Source organism: Cotesia glomerata, linkage group LG2 (assembly GCF_020080835.1).
Source record: "Cotesia glomerata isolate CgM1 linkage group LG2, MPM_Cglom_v2.3, whole genome shotgun sequence".
Classification (NCBI taxonomy): Eukaryota; Metazoa; Arthropoda; class Insecta; order Hymenoptera; family Braconidae; genus Cotesia; species Cotesia glomerata.
The window spans coordinates 7604013-7629608 of NC_058159.1; the positions used below are offsets into that span (position 1 = coordinate 7604013).

At 32.0% G+C, this 25596-nt stretch overlaps 4 protein-coding genes across 7 annotated transcripts; 2 read left to right on the top strand and 2 right to left on the bottom strand.

Annotated features, from left to right (window-relative positions):
- Positions 1-248: 248 nt before the first annotated feature.
- On the top strand, positions 249-3451 carry LOC123258778. The gene is made up of 13 exons (XM_044718990.1): positions 249-404; positions 472-599; positions 666-717; positions 779-917; positions 996-1081; positions 1165-1220; positions 1291-1376; positions 1450-1803; positions 2343-2517; positions 2586-2799; positions 2866-3054; positions 3118-3275; positions 3337-3451. Exons 1-13 carry the CDS (start codon positions 262-264, stop codon positions 3405-3407), a joined length of 1851 nt encoding a protein of 616 aa, XP_044574925.1. The 5' UTR covers positions 249-261; the 3' UTR covers positions 3408-3451.
- Positions 3452-3777: 326 nt separating this feature from the next.
- LOC123259129 lies at positions 3778-5427 on the bottom strand. The gene is made up of 4 exons (XM_044719399.1): positions 4984-5427; positions 4298-4600; positions 4127-4231; positions 3778-4052 (listed from the first exon to the last, which is right to left on the bottom strand). The coding sequence occupies exons 1-4, from the start codon at positions 5340-5342 to the stop codon at positions 3812-3814; spliced, it is 1008 nt and encodes a 335-aa protein (XP_044575334.1). The 5' UTR covers positions 5343-5427; the 3' UTR covers positions 3778-3811.
- Positions 5428-17051: 11624 nt separating this feature from the next.
- LOC123258423 (lon protease homolog, mitochondrial) lies at positions 17052-23691 on the top strand. Of its 2 annotated transcripts, XR_006508061.1 has the most exons (7): positions 17052-17497; positions 17575-17805; positions 20400-20572; positions 20685-21025; positions 21090-21281; positions 21360-23327; positions 23559-23691. XR_006508061.1 is itself a non-coding variant. In XM_044718421.1 (6 exons), the coding sequence occupies exons 1-6, from the start codon at positions 17253-17255 to the stop codon at positions 23223-23225; spliced, it is 2997 nt and encodes a 998-aa protein (XP_044574356.1). In that variant the 5' UTR covers positions 17052-17252; the 3' UTR covers positions 23226-23691. The 2 variants fall into 2 exon arrangements, 1 of the variants encoding a protein (XP_044574356.1); XM_044718421.1 differs by having other exon boundaries at positions 20736-21025; positions 21360-23691.
- On the bottom strand, positions 23685-25508 carry LOC123258426 (gonadal protein gdl). 3 transcript variants are annotated; one of them, XM_044718427.1, is made up of 2 exons: positions 25461-25508; positions 23685-24315 (listed from the first exon to the last, which is right to left on the bottom strand). In XM_044718427.1, exon 2 carries the CDS (start codon positions 24295-24297, stop codon positions 23773-23775), a length of 525 nt encoding a protein of 174 aa, XP_044574362.1. In that variant the 5' UTR covers positions 24298-24315; positions 25461-25508; the 3' UTR covers positions 23685-23772. The 3 variants fall into 3 exon arrangements, with proteins under 3 accessions (XP_044574362.1, XP_044574360.1, XP_044574361.1); XM_044718425.1 differs by having other exon boundaries at positions 23685-24349; positions 25461-25490; XM_044718426.1 differs by lacking the exon at positions 25461-25508 and adding an exon at positions 24425-24469 and having other exon boundaries at positions 23685-24349.
- Positions 25509-25596: the final 88 nt, after the last annotated feature.

Genomic DNA, 25596 nt, shown 5'->3' on the forward strand with positions numbered 1-25596 from the left:
TAATACTTGTCGTCATAAATTGATTATTGGTGAGTATGATACAAAACCTTGAAAAGGCACAAATTCAAATCAAGACCTTTGCAATGACACTAAATTTCACTAAAAAAACCGATTTTATCATATAAATACACTGGCCACAAAACTTTGCTTATTCTCTTAATAATATAAATTTTTCATCAAGTTTCAATTGTTGAAAATTAATTGATACTTTTTTTTTTTTTTTTTTTTTTACTAATTTTGATAGCGGATAAAATAGCAAAGATGAATTTTATTCCCGAAGCTTTGAAGGAAAACTGTCCAAGATCGGTTACCACAGTCTGGGTCGCTAGTGGATTAAGTGATCGAATGTTTAGACAATCATTCAATCGAAAACAAATTCTTGCCTTTGATTTATCCCCCGCTTGGTAAAGTACTTAATCACTTATATAAACAATAAATTGTTATTGATCATCACTGGAATTCCTTTTACAGCCAAGAGATTGAAGAAATCATAAAATCATATGGCACGCAGCGTGAGCAAAAATATTATTTCGATGTAATTGTTCAACTGGTTTACGGAGTCATGAAGCTCATTAAATTTAAATTGTTCATTTTCCAAGGTAATTTTTTGAATTTATAATTATTTAAATATTAACATTTTTTTTTACCAATGTTTTCTATATTAGGTGATCTGAAGAAATTTGAACAATCGACATTGCCTCCAATTATAAATTCACGGTAATAATTTATTGGGTTGTAAATAAAATATTCCGAATTAATTATTAATTTTATTTTGCAGAAAAACTGATAAATCAGCTGAAGATGGCGATCCCATTGATTATCTAAGAATTCCTGATATTGATGTTAATTTTAGTGAAGACTTAGTAGCTGATACTCATTTACTTCCTGCAGATTATATACATACTGTTCAACAAATTGTATGGTTATTTAATGGATTTATTTTTATAACTAAAAAAAAAGGCATCATTATTTATTAAATTTATTTTTAATTTTAGAAATTTCCAGAAGTTGAATATAGCTTTGGTACAACATCTACATCTGATTTGACTGATTTTCTGAATACTATGACACTAGAAGCTGAGTAAGTATTTGCTGATAAAAAATTACAATAACTGCCGAGTCTGATTATGATTTTAATTAATAATATTTTTTATTATCAACTAGTTCTGTTCGCGAAATGCTTGGCACGACGGCTGGTATGAACGTCGAAAATATTTCTGGTAATATATTTTCTTAAAATATTTTTAAAAACTTGAATCTATAATTCTGTATCACTTGAATTTATTTTAGCACCTGACGTAGCTGCAAATATCACCATGACTCCTACAAAAAGACAGAAGCAATGGAATGCTGACACTCCTTCTAAACGGAAGCGTGTAAGAAATATTTAAATTATTAATTTATTAATCAGTATTTGTTTAATTAATTTTTTAATTGACTTCTCGATAGAAATCTCTGAGGGATGCATTTAATGACGTCCAAACAGAAGCACTTGATGATATTCAACCATCAGAAATAGACGCTCAAGTACCAGCAGGTGAACCCGAACCTGAACCCGTGGGAATCTCAAGTCTAGAGCAAGAAAGTGCTCCTGTTGTACTCGAGCCAGGACCTCCAGCAGATACTTCACCAGCTCACGAATCCGAACGGGACATTCTCCAAAAATTTTCCGAGTTAGAAATCGATCCTCTTGAAGTTCCAAAGCAACGTAGAGCCAAAAAGAACTTAAAATTCTGGGATCCAGTAATTAGTATTAGTGGTGAAACAATAAAAAAAAATCAACGTAATAATATTTATACGGTGGTAAGATTATTTATTTATTTGAACGTCAATCGGCATTATACAACAATTAGTACATTTCTTAAATTGTAAGATATAAATTATGAATTTTAAATTCTGGATTTTGGCTGGAAAATTGCCCAAAAATAAGTTTAAATTTATTTGGCGATGCCTAGAGAAAATTAAAAATTAAAAAAAAAATTAAGAAAATTAGCAGTGTTATTGATAATTAACAATACGATCAGGATCACGTGTAATTGGAAAACATAGTTAAATCAATTTATAATTAAATGATAAAGTCTTAAGAATAAAAACGAAACGTTGCAAATCAATGATTGTTTAAATTAATTTAACTATGTTTTTCAATTACCTGTGATCCTGATCATATTGTTATTTATTAAACTGGAATTGAACCGTATCAAAAAATGAAGTTATTGATAATATTGCAAAATATGTTTCTTGAAATTAGAGCGGAAAGCCTGAAAGGAGCTACCAAAAAAGTTTACAGTATTATCAGGGACATAACTTTTTAATTTTTATTCAACTGGCAATTAATCTTTCAGAATCGCGCAGATGTTCAGATCCAAATCAACTTATTTCGCCAAACTACAGAAAATTTATTCAATCGACCGGCCACATCATGGAGCAAAAAAAGCAAAAAATTTCGTCATCTAGCAGATACTCTATTGACAAACTTCCAAGTCATGCTTACGCCTCTTTGCTCTGCTGCTGACATAGGTGATGTTGTTAATAAATGAGTTAAGATATTAGAATACCCGATTATAATCGAGAATTTATTTTCATAGATCCCGCTAGACGTGCATCAGTCCACTCAGCAGCTCAGCTCTCTGATGATATTGCCGCTGGTGTAATAACTAATCGGCGAAAAAGCAGTCAAACTGATCAAACTAGAGTTGATGATCACGCTGATGACCATCAAACAGACAATACGGAGCAAGCGAACACTGAGTCAACAGTTGACATCCATCACCCAGAAATCTCTCATCCCGATCTCGACAGGTAATCTTCTAATCAATTAATTTATTTGATTAAATTGAATTATTCAACTGTTGGTTATTTTTTCAGTGAAATTCAAGATGTTGCTCCAGAAAGTAACGCTACTGGTGCAACTCTTGATGTAGCAGCTGCTGGCTTGACTCCTCCAGAACCAGAGTCCAATGAGCCATTGTGGTCAGATCTTCCGAAGAAATCATCACAGTCTCATCGTGAGTCTGAAAATATTATTGATATCGATGACATTGTTTCTAATGATAGGTAATATTAATTTTTCGCGTGTTAAATTTAAAGTTTAAGTTTTTTTACTTAAAATTTTCGTAGTTCAAGTAGCCCTTCGCCATCTTCATGGACTCTAACTGATTTGAAAGCTCAGCTTGAAGTATTTCTAGCTGAACGGCCAGCTGTTACTTTTGAAAATTTAATTCCACCTGAAAATAATACGAAATCAGGCGCAGTGGCATGTTTGAAGTTTCTTTTAAGTGAGTAGAAAATGTTTTTATATTATTAACAAAAACCATAATTTTTTTTTTTTTATATCAGGCATGGCATCAAAAGGTGAGATTACTCTCTCACAAGAAGAAGGGGATGAAGATATTTGGATTACGAAGTAGTATTATTTATATTTCTATAATATTTTATATAGATATATGAAAAAGTTTTTTAATAATCATTTTTTAAATAATTTGTTTCTATTATTATTATTGTAGTTTATTTAAAAAAATTATTTTTTCATTTTTATTATTATTTTTGAAAATAGTACATATTTTATTATTACTCACTATTTTAATTACTTATTTTGCTATTACTTCCTTTGAAGAATTATACGTACTAAAGTTACTTTTTTTGGTAAACTTTATCGCTTATATAATTTATGTAATTAAAAAAAAAACAATGTTAAATTCGTTAACATAAACGATTATAATTGTACATGAAAATCAATTAAAATTATTATACAAATTAAAAAATTTAACTGTGATTGTATTTATAAAAAAGTTTTGTATTATAAATAAAAAATTTATTTCTCGAAAAATTTTTTTGATCTCTTTGCTCCCATAGAATATTCAAAATAGTTTATAGAACTATTATTATTATCATGAATATTGTTAAATATTGGTGATGGAACTCTAAAAGGCGTTAGAGGGAAGGATTCATCATTTCTTGTATCGTCTATAGAGAATTGTGGAATTGAAAATTTAGGGAAATTTGATGCAGTCCTCATTTTGGGACTCATCTCCGGAGTTTTCACACTTGAGAAACTAAAACAATAAATACATAAATTCATCAATTAAGAAAATATTTTCCTCTAAGCATCTTATAATTTATTGTGTACCTTAATAATTGGTTGTGCAAGCTAGGAGTTTCTAGATTGTACTCAAGATCTGACATCAACTTATCTCTTTCAAGTTCTGTCAAAAACTCTTGGTCATTGTAAAAACTGAAAATGATTTCATAAAGTAAGTAATGAAAGTTATTTCAACATTAAAAAAATTGTCATAAAAACCTGGGTGAACTAATTGTGAAGGTTGAAGAGTCAGGAATCTTTAGATTATTTTGATAAGCACTATTATTTATATTAAAAACTTCGCTTGGATAATTAGTTTGAATTGAAAAATTATCAAGTGAATTTTCATTAGGCTCAGAGTTTTCAGTAGAATTAAATTTAGGTATTTTTGTAGCATTGTCTGCAGGTAAAGAATTCTTACAAGCTTCCTTAAATTTATTCATCAATTTAACACAGTCATCACTGAATAATTTTTTTATTTTCTTCACTTTTTTCTGCTGAGATCCTTGAACCAAAAGTCCTCTGAAAAGTATGATAAATTAAAAAAATTTTTTTTAACAAATAAATTATGGCAAAAAAAAAATGATAAAAAAAATTGATACGTAAAAATTAAAAAAAATTAACAAGCAAATTTCTTCCGAAGATTTATTTTTAAAAAAATCCATTTTTAATTTTTAAAAAATCCATTTTTAATTTTTAAAAATTTTTAGGTGTCAATTATTTTTATCATTTTTTTGTCATAATTTACTTGTTAAAAAATGGATTTTTTAAAAAATAAATCTTCGGAAGAAATTTGTTTATTAAAAAAATTTTGTAAATGATCAAATGACTGCTAACATTAAAATGTCATCTGAAAATTTATTAATGTACACGTAATTTATATAAAATAAAATAAATAAACATACTTAGCCTTGTCACTTTCGCATTTCTGTCTTATTTTTTCAAAGAATTCTTCATCACTTTCTGGTGATTTGCTCGTTTCTTCATCAGGTCTTCTAGCAATAATCTCCGTCTTCTCCTTGTCTAATTTTAATTTCTTCCGACTGACTTCTTCTGAACAAATAATTCTGTCTCGATACATTTCTCGAGATTTACCCATTTTTTTAGTCAAAACAGTTTTTTTTGGTCGCAATTCAATACTTGGAATAGCCGGCATTGGAGTAAAGAATTTACTTGTCATTATTTTATTCTTGTTACTTTTTACATTCATAATATTTTCTTTTGTTGTAAGCTTAAACTTTTTTCCATCTTGATCTTTATCCATTTTATCTTTATCCAATAATAATAATTATTGTAATTTAATCAGTTACTTTCTTCAATTTTTAAGACAGTTAGAGAAAATTTTTTCTGGCGAATATTATTATGATTATTAATTTAAAACTAGTCTTCCCTGATAGCCACCTTACCTATAACTTACTGTCAATCTACATCCGTAATTTGAAGCAAACTTGACGGAAAGAGTTATTGGCAAAGCGAGCGATTACCTATTAATTACCTATAACTTACTCTGCAAATAGACGTCAAAACTTGCTGTACAAGTATTACCGTCAAATTGTAGTAAAGTTGAAAGGAAATTTAACTACAAGTTTAATTGTTAACTTGTATTCAAGTTGCGGCCGTAGATTTCCGTCAATTTTCTTACAATTGTTGTTGAGTGAAGAATTACCGCCAACTTGATGTATAAATTAACCGTAACTGCTGAAAGCAGTGCTGCCAGAGCTCAGCTATCTCATTATCTCATTACCCGTGTGTATGGAGGGTAGAGGTAGCTCTACCCTCTATACCCGTGTGACTAGCCTCGATTACCCGTTTTTACCCGACAGAGGGCTAGGCTTTACCCGAATTTTACCCAACTTCAGATAACTCAAGTGCCATCTAATGAAATATTTTTTTTTCGCGCCAAATTACAAAAAACATCTACATTTTAACAATTAAACTTTAAACAATTAAATTTAAATTTGATGTTTTCAAATAATTATGAGGATACATAAATAATTGAAATCAATAAATTATGTAGTTGAATTTATTATAATAAATATTTAAAAAATTAATAACATTTAAAAAATATTGTATTCTAATATACATTTGGTAGTTATTAAATATTTTAAATTAAGAATTAAATATTAAGCACTTACAATAGCTTTGAGCAACTAAAAAATAATTATAAGCTATAATAATTATTTATTGATCAATATTCCAAATATTTGCATTTATCATTTTTTCTGATGCACTGTAAATCGAAGTGTTTTAAAAGTGACTACAAATGGGCATTTAACATGGGAAATTAAAACACATGGAAGTGTTTTAAAAGTGACTACAATGCTTCAAGATAGGAACAAAACACTTTATGTGTGTTTTGTTAAAACACTTGGATTTACAGTGTGGTTCAAAGTCGAGAATACTGTCATTTTTTAACAGTAAATTTTTAGATGCTATCAAAGATTTGAGTGTTTTAGAACTCAAGCGATTGCGATGGTCATGACCAAAACTGCAGTTTTGATGATTTTTAAATCACTAAAAATTCTTTCCACTGAAACATTTGAAAAAGGTAAGACGAGTCAGAAATTAATAACAATTTTTAAATTTTTAAACTTTATTCCACCAACTGGGTTAGTGAGTTTAAAAATTTGTTGCCAATAAATCTCAGCCGTAGAATTAATATCAATATTATAGTCTTCTAAGTTTAATAGAGCATGCTCTTTCCACTCATTATCATATATAATAAATTAAAAATCTAATTTTTTAAAAATAACTTTTTCTAAAAATTTTTTTGTTAAATAAAATTAAAAAATTGTCAAGTGACGGCTAACTTTAATATCATATAAACTATGTGATAATAAATTATGTGATGATAAATTATACCACCATAATAAGATTATAATTAAAAAAAAAATCCCATTTTCTTTTTAATTTTGTATTAAGGTAAAAGCCCCAATAGATGATCATATACTGGTACGTGATCATCTATTGGGGCTTTTACCTTACCTGGTTTTACCCGTTTTTTTAGATTACCCGAGGAATCACCCGCAAAGAGTAAATTTACCCGAAAAACGGGTAATTACCCGCACATTGGCAGCACTGGCTGGAAGTCAACACTAATTACTGAGAAAGCGCTGGCTATCAGGGTTGTTATGTCCAGCGAGGTCACTAGATTGCTCGTAACGCCTCTTCTGGACTGAAGTGTGAGTTGTAGTCACGCGGGATCAATTTAAATTTGTTGTTGTTTATTAATTCAGTTTTTGATAATGGGATTTGTTAGATTAAATTAAGAAAAGGGGGAAACTTTAGTTAGGGGGACTGTTTTAAATGATAAATAAATAATTATCAGAGAGCTTGATTTTATTCAGTGGTTTCATCTACAGCAAGTGCTCGGTTACGGCTCTCAGGGAGAAGTGTTATTACAAGGAGTCTCGGTTTTAGGTCCGAGTTTTCCAGTTTCACTTCCTCCCTCTCTGGTTCACACCAATACACTTAACATATACATGTCTTCATCTAACGTTTACAGAACGCATACAATAACATATATTCGAATACACACTAATACTTATAACTTTTATATGTAGGTTTACTGTATACTAACTAGGTACCCACACACAGACATATGTGAGGGCTGTCATGCTATCCTATATTATTCTTATACTTTAGATTCTTATATTTGTTAGTTACAATAGTTATTACTTTTGGTGTTTAACTAATTATTTCTACCCTTATTATTTATTATAATATTATTCTTAGTCAGTATTTTACTATTATTATTATAGTATTATAATTGCATGTATTATTGCTTATTAAATATTACAAAAGTTAGATTATAATATTTCTTTATATATTTTTAGTGTTGCGGCTGTGGTCCGACTTGTGCCTTTTGTATCGCATTTGCCCTGTTCCTCACCTTTCTTTAGGCTCTAAAGACAGTGACATGGGGAAACCACAGGAAAAACCCATGTCGATACAAATATATACATCATATTAATATTAATATGAATCTATCATTATTTGGTTATTAATCCATATAAAAACTATCCTTTAGTTAAACTAAAACATTAATATTATTTAATAATTATAAGATATTCTAAAAGTATTTGTTTATTTATCTAACAAATGGTCCTAGTGTTGGTTGTTTTAAGGCTTTATGCTTTCTATTTCGTATTTATTATATCTCATAATTTGTGACCTCTTGAGAATATTTAGCTAAAATGATTTTAGTTAGAAAAACCCTTAATAAAATGTTTAACACGTGTTTTCCTTTTTATGAGTTTTCACAAAGGTCTAGTTGTTAAGTAACACGTGTGCATTTTATTCAAGTACTTTTATAGTTCTGAGAAATGTTGACAAAGTTAGTTGGTTGATTGTTTATTTAAGGAGATTACTATACTTTAACTTATGTGCTACAACAATTTTGTATATAAACAAAATGCATTATTTGTAATATATAATTTATTATAAATTAAGTTAAATAATTCAAATTATAGTGAATTTGCCGCGTAATGCATCAATTCGACATCTACTATATCATCGGATATAACACCTTCCCCGTAAATTAAAATTCGACATACATGTTATGTCGAATTTTCTTCAACTATAACTGTAATTGAAAGCCAAATGAAACTGCTGGGTAATGAATTAGTAATTTAGTATGAAAAGAATAACGAGAGTTTCTCCAAAATTGTTTTCACACATTTAAATTGCTTATACGTTACATCCACTCGGTGCTTCGATTTTAATGTTAAATTTTTATTTGAATATTTTTTTCTTTATTATTATTATTATTATTATTATTATTATTTTTTTTTTTTTTTATTATTAGTCAATAGGTATTGTTACAGACAGGACAGAGTGTTTACTTATTTCTAGGTACATGATTGTATATAGACATACACATACAACAATTTTACACATACATCCATGTAAACATATAACTTAAAGATATAATATATTTTAATACATGAAACATTGTACTATTTTATATTTACTAATCATAGATATGCCAGCTTTTAATTTGTTAGTGTGAACTACTTTGGTTCGGGAAGGAGTTAATTGGATTGTTACGTTCCCATTGTTGAAAACCTCTGTAATTTTATACGGGCCGGTATAATTGGGGTCTAGTTTATTTGTCTTCGAATCGTTTACTAAAAATGCCCAGTCTCCTTCGGTAAATTCTTTAGGGTTGACTCTACGATCATAATACTCTTTGGATTTTAATTTTGCTCTTTCTAAATTTGCAGCAGCTTTTGATTGTGTTTCTCTTAATTTTATTACTAGATCTCCTAAATAATCGATGTAAGTTTTATCGTTACTCTCGCGAATAAAGCTTGATGGAAATTTGGCAATCCCCCCAAATATTAATTCATGTGGGGTAAATCCTGTACCTTCATGGATGGAGGTATTATAAGAAAACATTGCATACTTTAACCAGGTATCCCAATCCCGATTTTGGTCAATAAAATGTCGAAGATATTCAACCAATACTAAATGACTTCGTTCTAAAGAACCATTTGTTTGTGGATGAAAAGCAGTGGTCTGGAATTTCCTGATTTTAAATAATTTTGCTAAATGTTTCATAACTAGTCCTGTAAAGTTTTTACCTTGATCCGTGAGAATAGATTCAGGGCAACCGAATATGCAAATGAAGTTTTCAGCAAAGACTTTAGCAATATTTTCAGCGGTAGCTTCTGCTAAAGGAATGGCTAATGAATATTTAGTTAAATTATCTTGAATGGTTAGTACATATTTATTACCAGAGTTGGTTATCGGTAGTGGCCCCACGATATCGAGAGCAATCTTTTCAAATGCAACTTGTGGTGTGTCAGTTATTATCATGGGTTGCCTTGTCTTAACACGTACTAATTTATTTCTTTGACACAAAATACATTGTCTAATAAAATTTTGAACCTCAGTCTTCATGTTTTCCCAATAATATTGTTGCCTTATACGACCGTAGGTTTTTATGACACCCTTATGCACCCCTCCTGCTGATTCATGTGTTTCTCGTATAATTTCTGGTCTGCGCTCGACCGGAGGAACTTCGATTTGGTTTAAACAAAGTGTTATGTAGTACCCTTCTGGAAATGTTTTAGTTAAATGTGATTTTATGTTACCCCATGGTAATTTATCTAATCCATCCCCCGTTCTTGCTATTCTAACTGTTTTTACATCAAAATAGTCCATTGCTTCTTTTAATTTAGTTATACCCGTAAGAACGTCATTTAACTGGGTCCTATCTTCTATTTTTAATTTAACTATTACCGTAAAAATGTGAAGGTTTCTCTTTTAGAAATTATTACTTGACCTATTTCTACCTGGTCAGGAAATTCCGCTACGTTAATAAAATTTTTATTTATAAGTTCTTGAGTTATTTGGGTTTTTGATTTAAAATCGGCTGACCAAAAATGAGCAATATTATCTTTTTTCATAAATATACCATCTCTAGTTTCGGAGAACACGTCGGGTAATGTTACCCTTTTTAAACGCTTTGGAGGTTGGGTGGCGTTTTCGGGGATTTTATCAATTTCTTCGTCAGAGGAGTAAAGATCATCATCAGAAACGGGTTCGGGAAAAGAATCGTCACTGTCGGAATCATCTGTCTCACTAGCTGCAGCAGGATACAAAGAAACCTGACGCTCACAACTATCTACACTTGTTGTTTCTTTAACTTCAACTCCATTTGACTCTATCTCACTTCTTTTAGATGACTCAAATGTTAGTACTTCAGCATGCACATTCAATATTTCTCTTACATCAGACATATCGAGGGGGGAGGACGTCCTCACTGGCATCTCTTGCATGGGGAGCTCACAACCCCATGCTAACTTTGAGCTTGGTATAACTATTGCGGGTGCGTTATGCATCCATGCCAGGCTCTTTCCGACCTTTCTGAAGGGTATGCTCGTTTTGGATCCAACAACCGGTCTCCCTGAGCCCAGAGTACTGGCTCCGTTCGGGGCACAACTTCGTCTTTGACGTCAGGTCGACAGGTCGTCGGGAAAGCATCACTCTCCTTCTGAATTTTTTCTGGCTTTAACTTTAACTTTGATGCCTTAAACAATCTTTGGGGTAAATCATTCTTCTCAACAGTCTTTAAATCATTTGACTGCTTAAACTTGCTGAGCTCATCTTCAAGAAGTGGTTCATTAAATTTTTGTACTTTTAGTCAATAAAATATTAACTAAATTTATATTAGCAGGATTTCTAGAGAGAGCATCAGCATTCGCATTTAATCGGCCTGGCTTATAAATGATATCGTACTGATACTCTCGTAATTTCAATAGCCAGTGTAGAAGTCGTGAGGTAGGGTCCTTAATTCTATGAGCCCAAACTAAAGGTCTATGATCAGTGACTAAATAGAACTTTTACCATACAAGTAAGGTTGATAGTGGTCTACCGACAAAAGACTTGCAAATAACTCTTTTTCGATAACGGAATAGTTTAACTCTGCTCCTTTTAGGAGTTTTGAGGCATAGGCAACGGGAAGATCTTTTCCGATCTCACCTTGACTTAGAACAGCACCGAGAGCATAGAAAGATGCGTCGGTAGTTACAATAAAAGGTTTTGTGAAATCGGGAAACTTTAGAATGGGTTCTTGACATAACAAATCTCGGAGATTTTCAAAGGCCTTTTGTCTTTCGTCAGACCAACGAAAAGGTTGCCCTTTCTTCAATAGTTGAGTAAAGGGGCGAGATATTGATGCAAAATTAGGTATGAACCGGCGATAATAGCCTGTTAAGCCCAAAACTCTCTTATTTTCTTTGCATTAGTAGGGACAGGGAAGTTTTTGACTGAACTTATTTTGCCAGGATCGGGACTCAACCCATCCTGACTAATTATGTGACCTAGGTAAGTGACGCTTGTTTGAAGAAACCGACATTTATCCGTTTGTAACAATAGCTCAGCCGTCTGTAGCCTTCCCAACAACTTAATTACTTTTCTTTCATGCTCTTTCTAATGAACTAGCGTAAACAACGATATCATCAAGGTAAACAAATAGTTCAATACCTTGTAACCCTGACAATATATTGTCCATTAATCGTTGGAATGTACTAGGGGAGTTCTTCAGCCCAAAAGGCATTCTTTTGAAATGATAATGACCGTTGGGGGTAGAGAAAGCAGTTTTAATTTTGTCTGCTTCATCCATGAGGATCTGATGAAACTGAGGCTAAGTCAAATACTGAGAAATATTTAGCACCACCAAGTTGATCTAAAATCTCTACAATATTTGGCAGGGGATACGCATCTCCGACGGTTTTTTTCATTAAGGTGACGAAAATCAATGACAACTCGCCATCTTTTTCGCCAGATGAACTTGGTTTTTTGCTGACTATCCATACTGGTGAATTATACGGAGAGTTACTTGTTTCTATTATCCCTCCTTCTAACATTTCTTTTACCTGCCTTTGAATTTCCTCTTTATGCACTTGTGGATACCTGTACTGTCTTGTATTAATTGGTATATCGTCAGTTGTTATAATTTTATGTTTCACGTCATTAGTTCCTATTAATTTATCCCCAGGCAAATAAAATTGATATGGAAATTTGACAACTATTCTTACTATGCTGTTTCTTTCTTCTGTATTTAGTTCGTCAAGATGTAGTGTTTGTATTAGTTTTTGGACTCTTTCCCGTGTCAAGTCATCTCGAGTTTTATCACTTATATTTTCTTCCCTTTTTCTATTCTTGTTTAGACCTTCAGTTTCACTTCCTCCAGCGTCACAGATGGTAGTTCTATCTTCCTTTCCTCTTCATTACAATTTACTACAAAAATCCAGGCGATCCCGTTTCTATTTCTAACTAAGGCACTTCCAGCATATATATTTTGCTCCAAATTAAGTTTTTGTATTACTCCTTCTTGTACCTCTCGGTTTGTTATTCTAACTGCAACCTGCATCCTACATCTTGCTGGGATTTTGACATAATGTTTTTCCAACGGTATACTGATATGTTTACGATTTATTTTCAAAGCATTGTCCTCGAAACAGATGGTGGCCTTGAAAGTTTGAAGAAAATCTAAGCCCAAAATTCCGTCTTGTTTTAGGGGTATATCCGGTCCAATAACTTGAAATTTACAACAAATAGAATTAAAATTAATAGAAACTTGCCCGAGGGTGATGGCTGATCCAGACGTTATTCCTGAAAGTTTATATTTAACACTTTTGTCGATTTTTAAGCTCGGTGATAAACAAGATATTTTTATCAAATTAACGTCTGCGCCTGAGTCTATTAGTAGTCAGTACTTTTGCATTTTTAATAGTTCATCACTGGTAATAGTGATGCAGGGTGGCGTAACATGGTTTGATTCGGCAAGTTGTATAGACGCTTCAATTTGGGATGTTGACCGTTCCGTTTCGACTTTATTACTTTGATTTGTACCGTTATTTTGATCGCTGCCATCAGTAATAGCGGCTTGGTTTGGGTTAGAATTATTTGTTACACCCATAGTATGTTTTCGTCTACAAACAGAAGCTACGTGATTCCTTCTACCGCAAGCTGTACAAAACAAATTTGAAGCTCTACATTCCGACTTAATGTGTCCTTGACCTCCACATCGGTAGCAAATCTTAGATTTCCGGTTAAATTTATGAAAATTTTCGTCATTGTATGTCTGAGCCACGTGTACGGCAGCAACTGCAGGATGATTTTTAAAACTTGAGCCTTGACCTGGCTTGTGATGATTATTATTTCTCTTTCCTCCTTGGTAACCGCCCGTGAAATTAATGTAACCTGATGTATCATTAGTTCCCATATTATGAGCCCGAGTATTGAAAAGTGAATCCCTCTGTTCCAGTTCCTTTTCTAATTCTAAAGCTAAATCGATCGCTTGTAATAAAGTTAAAGGTTTTTGACTCGCTACCCAAAGCCCTAACTGTCCTCTTAAACCGCGTACAAAACTGTCCCGCGCTCCTTCTCGTGTGCTCGCTAATAACCCGGTTCTTATTTCTCCCGAATGTTTGTCAATAATTACTTCAGAAGTACCTTGGACGATTTCTTTGATTCTAGTTGCAAAATCTACAATAGATTCGCCTTCATTTTGATGGATATTAGAAAGAAGTGATTGCCACTGAGACAATGTGCGCCTTGGCGCTAAAGCAATTTTGAGGTTGTTCAGAACTTCTTCAAAAGTTAATTCTGATTCACTCGAAACATATCTACTAGCTTTGCCTTGAATGCGGGACTTTATTAATTGAGTCAAATACAATTTACCAGATGGATGTATCAAATTTACCGTTTGTTTGCAAAGTTCAATGAAACTATTTACCGGCATATTTTCTCCATTGAAAATAGGAATTAAACTCACTGCATCTTTGATATTCATATAAGCGAGGGTGAAAAAGATCGTTTGATCTTTTGAAGATTATTTGTAGCATAACTGTGTTCATTATTTTTACTAGGTAAAACAGGTGTATTGAGCAGTGTAAGATTATTGAAAGTATTAGTAATTGGGATAGAATTATCAAAAGTTGCCGAGGAAAGGCCAGACGTACTTTCAGTATTATTGTTACTAATAGGAATACTTTCGACTACTTCTTCTGGTACTGTGAGAGGGGTTTCTTCTATAGCAATGATTTTTGTGGAAGGGGTTGAAGTTGACATTTTGGTGCCGTTCATTGAGATGTAAAACCTAAATATTTCTTACTAAATTATTTAAGTTAACTAGAAATTTTATAAATTGAAATAAAATATGGATCCAATTATCCTCGGATAAAATGATAATAATTCAAATTTGTCGTTAAATGATATTGAGATTGACAGGTGTTTTGACAGCTTTTAGTATAATTTATCTTTTATAAAATTTTAATAAAATTTAAGAGCAATTTTACTTATGCAGTAACAAAACTATGATCGCAAATTTTTAAAATAATTTTCAGTATCAACAGTTAGTCAATTTTATCAAATAGTCCCGAAATTTATCAAGCTTCTGTCGATCTCGATGTCATAATAATTGCTACTTTACCAAAAATCTTTAACTGACGTTATATAAGATTATTATTTTAAAAATCAATAGATTTCATCGCTAGCATATCATATGACTTACAATTATAACTTACAGTTTGCAGATGTGATACAGGCAGAATACTTATAACTATTAAAATTCACTGTCACTCACAAATTGCCCTTTTTAAACACTAATTTTTGCACTACCGCTAAATTCACTACACAGATGGCTGTATCTCAGGTAGCAGTTCCTTAGTAGATGACCCTCGATGGTTGGATTGGCTCGTTCAATTTCCACTTGGTTTCCTGGATCGTTGACCTCGTAGATTATTTCAGTGGTCCTTGATTCTCGATTTCCTCGATGATTTCGATGACCCCTGATTTTTGGTTTCGTAGATGTGTCCAATGGAAATCGAATTTGTCACCGAAATTTTGCGTTTTTAAATTTGAATGGGGTGAATTAATTAATTCACCTGAATCCCGACTACTGTGACAATCCCACCGCTGTCACCAGTTGTTATGTCCAGCGAGGTCACTAGATTGCTCGTAACGCCTCTTCTGGACTGAAGTGTGAGTTGTAGTCACGCGGGATCAATTTAAATTTGTTGTTGTTTATTAATTCAGTTTTTGATAATGGGATTTGTTAGATTAAATTAAGAAAAGGGGGAAACTTTAGTTAGGGGGACTGTTTTAAATGATAAATAAATAATTATCAGAGAGCTTGATTTTATTCAGTGGTTTCATCTACAGCAAGTGCTCGGTTACGGCTCTCAGGGAGAAGTGTTATTACAAGGAGTCTCGGTTTTAGGTCCGAGTTTTCCAGTTTCACTTCCTCCCTCTCTGGTTCACACCAATACACTTAACATATACATGTCTTCATCTAACGTTTACAGAACGCATACAATAACATATATTCGAATACACACTAATACTTATAACTTTTATATGTAGGTTTACTGTATACTAACTAGGTACCCACACACAGACATATGTGAGGGCTGTCATGCTATCCTATATTATTCTTATACTTTAGATTCTTATATTTGTTAGTTACAATAGTTATTACTTTTGGTGTTTAACTAATTATTTCTACCCTTATTATTTATTATAATATTATTCTTAGTCAGTATTTTACTATTATTATTATAGTATTATAATTGCATGTATTATTGCTTATTAAATATTAACAAAGTTAGATTATAATATTTCTTTATATATTTTTAGTGTTGCGGCTGTGGTCCGACTTGTGCCTTTTGTATCGCATTTGCCCTGTTCCTCACCTTTCTTTAGGCTCTAAAGACAGTGACATGGGGAAACCACAGGAAAAACCCATGTCGATACAAATATATACATCATATTAATATTAATATGAATCTATCATTATTTGGTTATTAATCCATATAAAAACTATCCTTTAGTTAAACTAAAACATTAATATTATTTAATAATTATAAGATATTCTAAAAGTATTTGTTTATTTATCTAACAAATGGTCCTAGTGTTGGTTGTTTTAAGGCTTTATGCTTTCTATTTCGTATTTATTATATCTCATAATTTGTGACCTCTTGAGAATATTTAGCTAAAATGATTTTAGTTAGAAAAACCCTTAATAAAATGTTTAACACGTGTTTTCCTTTTTATGAGTTTTCACAAAGGTCTAGTTGTTAAGTAACACGTGTGCATTTTATTCAAGTACTTTTATAGTTCTGAGAAATGTTGACAAAGTTAGTTGGTTGATTGTTTATTTAAGGAGATTACTATACTTTAACTTATGTGCTACAACAATTTTGTATATAAACAAAATGCATTATTTGTAATATATAATTTATTATAAATTAAGTTAAATAATTCAAATTATAGTGAATTTGCCGCGTAATGCATCAATTCGACATCTACTATATCATCGGATATAACAGGGTTCTAGTGATGAATTAAGAAACTAAAAAGGTTATTTTAAATATTTAAACTGAACGCTAGTGTCTCCAAGCGGAGAACCCCGAAACAACTTTTAAAATTATCTTTAAGGTTATGTAACAATTATTTGTAAAATAAATTTCAGAGTTTAATTTATACATCTCTATTTTTTTATTCAGTGATACAGTACATGCTGATATTTGATTGTTAACCTTGCATCATCTTAGATAAATTAAAAAAATAAAATAATAAAATAAAAAACTAAGAAACATAAGAAATCAATTTAATAATAAGTATTATAGCCAAGTGTTTGTGATTCTAAGAAAGTTATAAAATGCGATTGTTGATAAAATCAATAAATTCACAATTATTACCGGTATTTCGTCAGCGTATGACAGTAAATAGATATTCAAATTTATCAATTATAAGAAGACCTATATCTACTGTTAAAAAAATAAATTGGCTGGAAGTTAGCAATAAAACAGATGGGAATGTCATCAGTAGTTACAAGAGAATTGCATGTTCCACGACTTTACGTCAATTTTCGACTAAACAGCCAGATAATGAGGATCCACCACTGTAATTACTAATTTATATTAATTTAAAATTGATTCTTATTTTTACAAAACAAAATTCTGATAATTTTTACTTTTCAGGGAAGTCGAAGCTGAGCCAGCATCAGAAGGGTATCCAGCTACGTTACCAGCGACAGTTGTCGTTCCAGAAGTGTGGCCTCACGTACCAGTAATAGCAATAAGTCGTCACCCAGTGTTTCCTCGTTTTATCAAACTTATAGAGCTAACAAACCCGATTTTAATCGACTTGATACGCCGGAAAGTTAAACTGAATCAACCTTACGTCGGAATATTTTTAAAAAAGAACGAAGAGTAAATATTTATAATTTTATTTAAGAAATTTAAAATTTATTTAAGGTAAAAAAGACCCCATTAGTGGCACCTTAAAACCTATTGAGGTAAAAGACCCAGTTATTGACACTGGCCTAGTTGATTAACATTTGCAATTTTATTCTAATTAAAAAAATAAAAATGTTAGAAAAATTAGAAAATGTTCTCAAAAAAACAATTATCTTAAAATTTATAATTCAAAAATTATATTTATCAATTTATTAGAGTCGATTTGTTTTATTTAATTTAAATAAAATTGCAAGTGTCAATAACTAAGCCAGTTTCAATAACTGGGTCTTTTACCTTAGTGTCACTTTTTCTTTCAATGAAAAAATGTTCTATTTGGAATAAAAATTAAAAATTTTTTTGATCTAAAGGTCTTAAAAATTAAAAATAATACATTCATAATAGAAATTAATTATTTCATTAACTGAATAAGTACCAAAATCAAAAAAAGTGTTAGTAATGGGATCCCCACCACTAATGGGGTCTTTTACCCTATTAGTATTTATTATTTCGCGTGCCAAATGCTAAAAGGGCGTATTACAGCAGTTAGATAGGGTTCCATGCCAAAAGGGCCTATAAAAAAAATTTTTTTTGCTATTCTTTTTAGAATCGCTCGAAACGTAAAGATCTATACAAAAAAAATATTTTGACGTACTAACGCCAAAAGGGCGTATCTTAAGATATACGCTCTTTTGGTTTTAGGAAATGTTTTTTTCATTTTTAGGCTTAGAACATGTTTACAAAACGATTGGCACCAAAAAAAAAATTATACGCCCTTTTGGTTTGGTTAGATCACTAAATTTTCAGTGTTCTAAAGCCAAAAAGGCGTATAATGTGAGACATACGCCTTTTTGGCTTTGGAAGTTTTTTTTTAATTTTTAAACTAAGAACATGTTATAGGAGATAGCCACTGTGAGGATCGAAAAAATAGGTGATTTTCGGGAATTTTTTTAACTGGGATAATAAAGGAATTTGGGGATCGGATTTTTTTGTTTTACAAAGTATACATTGAAGAGCATTCTCCTAAATTTTGATTAAAAAATATCACGTTGTTACAAAGTTATAAGCATTTTTGTGGAGCACCAAAAAAATTTCCTCCACCACGGTGTGATTTATAACTCAAAGACGGATTATCTAAAACAAAAAAACGAAACAGCGTTGTAATCTGCATGTATGTGGTTATCGTTTCACGTAGGGGACTTTGAAAATTTGGATTTAAAAAAAAAATGGCGACATATTAAAAATTTTTTCGTTTTTTTTTCTCATTTTTAGAAGATTTTATAAAAATCTAACTATTGCAGCCGTCCTCATGGCGCAACTTTTAAAAAATTTAGCCATTTTCTGACTCAGTTTGTCGAGCTGAGTCAGAAAATACATATAGTTCAAAAGTTTATATATATATATATATATATATATATATATACGATATAACGCGGCTTGTCAGCACGATAGTGTTTTCAATTTATAACCGATTCTTCTCAAACTCAACATGCTTTATCTATCGATCAAAACCAAGGTTAAGTTCTAAGATGAGCTTAATCGGGCGAGTAATTTGAAAATTACAGGATTTTGAAATTTTGAAAATCGTAAAAATTGCTGTTTTTACTACTGCACCTTGGTATAATTACTGAACTAGACAAAATATTAAAATTCGGTAAAATGCATCGTAAAGGTCTTTTAATAAGCTTCAATTTTCACTACTCAGAAGTGGTAATAGCCTCAATATTACTCCTTTTAGAGTTCGTTTAATCAAATAGTTTTACTGTTGCAGCCGTTTTAGAATTATTGTCTGCATCATAGCTTAATCATGATGTAAATTCAATAGTTACGATATTGATCAGTCTTTCGTGTAATTTTTTTGGGTAGGTCGTCAGTAAATATGTCACAAATTAGTTCTAAATATTGTTTTCTTCAATTAAAATTTTGTCCGGTTTTAAAATTCTGATTAACTTGGAAACTGTTGTTCCTAAGCGATTACTTAAAATTTGGACATTTATAATTCAAATCTTATAATATAATCTTTGCAATTGTTTGATAAATATTTGAGAAACTTTTTCTTCACAAGATAATTTTTTTTCCAAAATTTGTTCTAAATAGTTTTAAACTTATTATTGAATTTTGTTTTTAATTCATAAACTAAGTTATACGTTATTAGTATTTATATTATTTTATTAAAAATCGATTTTCTTTATTTGAAAAATCTACTTCCATTTCGGCTGCCGAATGGCCTTTTTTTGGATTCAAACAGCCCTAAAAAATCTTAAAAATCAAAATTTTAAAAATCTCCTACGTATAACGATAGCTACTGAATAGATGAATACGGGAAAAAAAAAAATTTGACACGCTGCCACAAAAATGACTATAACTCAAAAAATATTCGGAATTTTCATATGAAACTCTAGATACAAATTTTTTTTTTAAATTTCACGGTGGCTATTCCCCTTAACAAAACGATTGGCATAAAAAAAATTATACGCTCTTTTGGTTTTGCAAAGCCAAAAGGACGTATAACTTTTATACGCCCTTTTGGCATTTGGCACGCGATTTAATTCAATTATTTATGCCTCTAGAAACGAAGCAGAGATTGTAAAAAGCGTTGACGATGTCTATCCCATTGGAACATTCGCTCAGATCCACGAAATCCAAGACCTGGGAGATAAGTTACGTCTGGTCATCATGTCTCACCGCAGGATAAAAATAGTAAGCCAGATGATCGAAGACATTAGTGAGAAACCACCCCAAGGTACTTTTAACTGTTTAAATTACACTTTATATTTATAAAAAAATAAATCCCGAAATTTTAATCCATTTATACCACTCGAGTTTTCATACTTTATTTATATTTAAACACACAGAGATGAAATTGACGTTTCCACTATTTAATACTTCAATTAACGTCTCCGTAGACGAGCCGGTAGCTGAACCTAAAAAATCGCGTCGTTATGTGAGGAGCAAAAGAAACGAACTCAAAGTTGATCCCGAGGAAAAGTTAACTCTTGAAGAAGTTAAACCTGAAATTGTAGATGTAGCTGGTGAAACTGATACCAAAGCTCCAGTTACTCCTGCCGCTGCTCCAACTGACGCTCAAACACCTCCAGTTCAAGCGATTCCGATGGACGGGTCTCCGCAACCACTTCTCATGGCTGAAGTTATCAATGTTACTCACGAGAAGTTCCGGCACACTGAAGAAATTAAAGTAATTATTTTTAAATTTGTTTTTTGGTGTTTTAAAATTTATTTTTAATTTATTTATTTTTCAGGCTCTGACGCAAGAAATAATAAAAACTATTCGTGATATAATCAGCATGAATCCAATTTATCGGGAGTCATTGAATCAAATGCTGCATCAAGGAACACGAGTTGTTGATAATCCTGTATATTTAAGTGATTTAGGAGCGGCGTTAACTGGCGCTGACGCTAAAGAACTTCAGGAAGTTCTCGAGGAATTAGATGTAACTCAATTATTCAATCCTATTATTTTATGTAGTTAGTTAATTTAATTGACTAATATTTAAGTTTTTATTCATTAGATTTCCAAGCGACTGCGTCTCTCTTTGGCTTTATTGAAAAAAGAGTACGAACTGAGCAAGCTCCAGCAGAAAATAGGCCGTGAAGTTGAAGAAAAAGTTAAACAGCAGCACCGTAAATACATCCTGCACGAGCAATTGAAGGTAATAAAAAAGGAGCTGGGTCTTGAGAAAGAAGACAAAGACGCCATTGAAGAAAAATACAGAGAAAGAATCCGTGAAAAAGTCGTCGCTAAACCGGTGATGGACGTAATCGAAGAAGAATTAACAAAGTTAAGTTTCCTCGAGAATCACAGTAGTGAATTCAATGTCACGCGTAATTATTTAGACTGGTTGACCTCTTTGCCCTGGGGAGTTACCAGTCCGGAGAATTTGAAAATTCAGGAGGCTTCAGATATCCTCGAGCAAGATCATTACGGAATGGAAGACATTAAGAAACGTATTCTGGAGTTTATAGCCGTCAGTCAGCTCAAGGGGACTACCCAGGGTAAAATTATGTGCTTCCATGGTCCTCCAGGTGTCGGAAAGACCTCGATTGCGCGATCAATAGCTCGCGCGTTGAATCGCGAGTACTTCAGATTCAGCGTCGGGGGAATGACTGACGTGGCTGAGATCAAAGGACACAGGCGTACTTATGTCGGCGCAATGCCTGGTAAAATAATCCAGTGTCTAAAAAAAACCAAAACTGAGAATCCTCTGGTGTTGATCGATGAGGTTGACAAAATCGGCAAAGGCTATCAAGGAGATCCTGCTTCAGCTTTGCTGGAGATGTTGGATCCAGAGCAAAACGCGAATTTCCTCGACCACTACCTAGACGTACCAGTTGATCTATCAAAGGTTTTATTTATCTGCACCGCGAATGTCGTAGACACTATTCCTGAGCCGCTGAGAGACCGTATGGAGATGATTGACATGTCTGGTTATGTTGCGGAGGAAAAATTAGCAATCGCCAAACAATACTTGATTCCTCAAGCCATGAAAGACTCGGGACTCACTACTGAGCAAATAACCTTCGATGAATCAGCTCTTTCTAAGCTCATAAGAGCCTACTGCCGTGAATCAGGTGTTAGAAATCTTCAGAAGCATATCGAGAAAGTGTCGAGGAAGGCCGCGTTTAAGGTCGTCAAACAGGAAGCTGAGAAAATAGAAGTTACTAAGGACAATTTGACTGATTTCGTAGGCAAACCCATCTTTACACACGACAGAATGTATGACATAACGCCTCCAGGTGTGGTGATGGGTCTAGCTTGGACCGCGATGGGTGGCTCTTCCCTGTTCATTGAAACCTCTATCAGCAAACCCTTCACTGCTAAAAAATACGAGGGTACTTTGGAACTCACGGGACATCTTGGTGACGTTATGAAGGAATCCATGAAGATAGCGATGACAGTAGCTCGGAATTTTTTGAAGAAAATAGACCCTGACAATACCATTTTGTATGATGCTCATCTGCATCTTCACGTACCTGAGGGAGCGACTCCCAAGGATGGACCCAGCGCTGGTGTAACCATCGCCTCGGCTTTGATTTCTCTTGCCAGAGGACAACCTATCAGACAAGACGTCGCCATGACTGGAGAGCTCAGTTTGATGGGCAAGGTTCTGCCTGTTGGTGGAATCAAGGAGAAGACTATCGCGGCGAAGAGAGCCGGAGTTAAGTGTATAATTCTACCGGAAGAAAATAGAAAAGACTTTGATGATCTTGCTAAGTATATCACTGACGGTCTGGAGGTACATTTTGCCAGCACTTATCAAGACGTATACAAAGTTTGCTTTGATGATAGTCAGCAGTCCAGCCCTGTTAAAGACTCTACGGGGTTTGACTTTCATACCAAGCCCCAAGCTGCCTCTATTCATGCGAAAAACGCGTAGTGACTGTTTTTTTAAATAAAGACTTTGACAATTAAGTTTAAAGAATAACTATTAACAGTTGATGCAATTCATCTGACGTTAAGTACATCACAAATTATTTAGTTTGGAATCCCGGAAAAAATTTTGAAGTTTTGAAAAATTCAAATTATTTCATTAAAATTTTTATAAAATAAAAATATTTTTTTTTTAAACAAAAAATGAAGCGATCATTCTGGGGGTGCTTGTTTTTCAAGAAAATTGTGGGGGTGGATATTATAATTCTTATTTTATAATAATTTTAATGAAATAATATGAATTTTTCATAACTTTAAAATTTTTTCCGATTACCTTTAGTTTGTATACATTCCTAAAAGAAAAATTATCTTCTGGTTATACAACGATTTAAAGAAGACCGACTAGACAGTGAATTGCGCATAAAAATTATTTTGTAAATATGTTTAAAAGAATAAATAATAATAATTATTAATTAGCTTAGTATCTTTTTTTTATTATAAAAGTTTAAATAATAAATATAAATTTTGTAAACTTAAATTGTTATCAATAAATGTCATCTAGGTATTTCCATCTTACTTAGTCTTATAATAAAGTCGCAAAGTCTCATCTGTAGTTGGATTTCTGCAGGATTATTGGTGACATAAAAACCAGGAACTCCAGCCTTTTCTAGAGTACTCTGCTGATCAGCGACTTTCTGGTCCAACTGCATCACTAGTCTCATGTCAGTGGCCTTCAAATCTTTCTTCTGCTTCTCCTCGAGAGCTATTTTCACCGCCATTTTCTCCTCCTCGGTGTTGGAACCAGCCAAGGCTTCTTGCATCTGGATCTTCTGCTGATTTAGCAGCTGGAGCCGTTGCTGAAACAAGTGTTTCTCAGTCACATGCTGGATCTCCATCAGGCCTTTTACTATCTCAAAAATAGTGTCATTTAGCAGAGAGTTGGCCAGTCCGGACAATAATTCGTAGGGCAAACGCATTTGGTACTTTGAAGGCAGAGCACTAGCCATGTTTTGAAGTTGTTCTACCAGGAAATATAATTTCCGTTGAAGGTCTTCGGGACTTGGATCTGATAATTCCATTTTTTGTAGACTAGCTTGCTAAAAAATTTTTTTTATTCCTTGTTATTTTTTTCTGAAAAAAATTTTTATATTTAATTATTTCTTATTTTATTTAAAAGTTACACATAATAAATATCGCGAAACTTACATTTTAAATTTCCTGCGTTTTTTTTTTATTTTAAATAAATTCAAAAAATTATTTTTATTATATTTTTTGCTAAGAAAGAAAAAATACTGGTTAAATTTCTTGAAATTTTTTGTCTACAGTAAACAAAAATCCGAACAAAAACAGTTTCACTGTAAAAAAAATCACGCCAAGTCCACGTTCATAAGACTATTAAGAAAAAAAATTTTTATTTCTTTACAAAAAGATATGAAATAAAAAATTAAAAAATCCAAGTAACCGATATGGTTGTATATGATTTTCGAAAATTAAAAAAAATTTTGTTGTAAATTTAAAAATTAAAAGAAACAATTTTGGAACGTATTTAGTGTGCGTGGTTACGAAATATTTCACTTTTTATGAAATTCCTAAAATCTATCTCCTAGGACTTTTAAAAAAAATTGAAGTACACAATGACGCACACCAAGTACGCTCCAAAATTGTTTTTTTTAATTTTTAAATTTACAACAAAATTTTTTTTAATTTCCGAAAATCATATACAACCATATCGGTTACTTGGATTTTTTAATTTTTTATTTTATATCTTTTTGTAAAGAAATAAAATTTTTTTTTCTTAATAGTCTTATGAACGTGGACTTGGCGCGATTTTTTTACCGTGAAACTGTTTTTGCACGGATTTCAGTATTTTTTGTAATTATAATAAAAATTGACAATTTTAATTTAATACATTTCCGGTGGCAAACTATCCTCTTTAAGCTATAGTTCATGTAAAAGTTATTCTTGCGCTGCCTGACGTGTGTAATTGCAAGCTGTCAAATATCTTTTTTTCACTATAGTTTCCCATCTATTATAAAATTAGCATGCATCCTTATATTATTTAATCTCTGGCCGTCCGCTTTTTACATAAGAAAAAAGTTAAAATCTAAAAATCTGGGTCGCTATAGTTTGTGCTGATTATTTTTAATAATTTTAAATAGAAATTATAAAGATAATTGATGAACTACTATTATAAAATATCATATAAAAAAAAATCAAAGTAAATTTGAAAAAAATTTGTAACCTCAAAAATCCGTTCTGCTCACGGTATATACACACTCGGTAGTCTGGCTTGAGAACTGTTGATGAGAACGGAACTTGGCGCCAGACTATATCGAGTCTGTTGATATATATCTGTAGAACGGTGCGTATATTCAGGA

Excerpts from the sequence above, each read along its gene's own strand:
- LOC123258778 (XM_044718990.1), top strand. The coding sequence starts at position 262 with ATGAATTTTATTCCCGAAGCTTTGAAGGAAAACTGTCCAAGATCGGTT. Across the intron at positions 600-665 it reads TAAATTGTTCATTTTCCAAG|GTGATCTGAAGAAATTTGAA; the intron begins GTAATTTTTTGA and ends TTTCTATATTAG. Across the intron at positions 1,377-1,449 it reads CTCCTTCTAAACGGAAGCGT|AAATCTCTGAGGGATGCATT; the intron begins GTAAGAAATATT and ends ACTTCTCGATAG.
- LOC123259129 (XM_044719399.1), bottom strand. The coding sequence starts at position 5,342 with ATGGATAAAGATCAAGATGGAAAAAAGTTTAAGCTTACAACAAAAGAA. Across the intron at positions 4,232-4,297 it reads TTCACAATTAGTTCACCCAG|TTTTTACAATGACCAAGAGT; the intron begins GTTTTTATGACA and ends AATCATTTTCAG. Across the intron at positions 4,053-4,126 it reads TTGCACAACCAATTATTAAG|TTTCTCAAGTGTGAAAACTC; the intron begins GTACACAATAAA and ends TTATTGTTTTAG.
- LOC123258423 (XM_044718421.1), top strand. The coding sequence starts at position 17,253 with ATGCGATTGTTGATAAAATCAATAAATTCACAATTATTACCGGTATTT. Across the intron at positions 17,498-17,574 it reads GATAATGAGGATCCACCACT|GGAAGTCGAAGCTGAGCCAG; the intron begins GTAATTACTAAT and ends TTTACTTTTCAG. Across the intron at positions 20,573-20,735 it reads TAGTGAGAAACCACCCCAAG|ACGAGCCGGTAGCTGAACCT; the intron begins GTACTTTTAACT and ends ACGTCTCCGTAG.
- LOC123258426 (XM_044718427.1), bottom strand. The coding sequence starts at position 24,297 with ATGGAATTATCAGATCCAAGTCCCGAAGACCTTCAACGGAAATTATAT.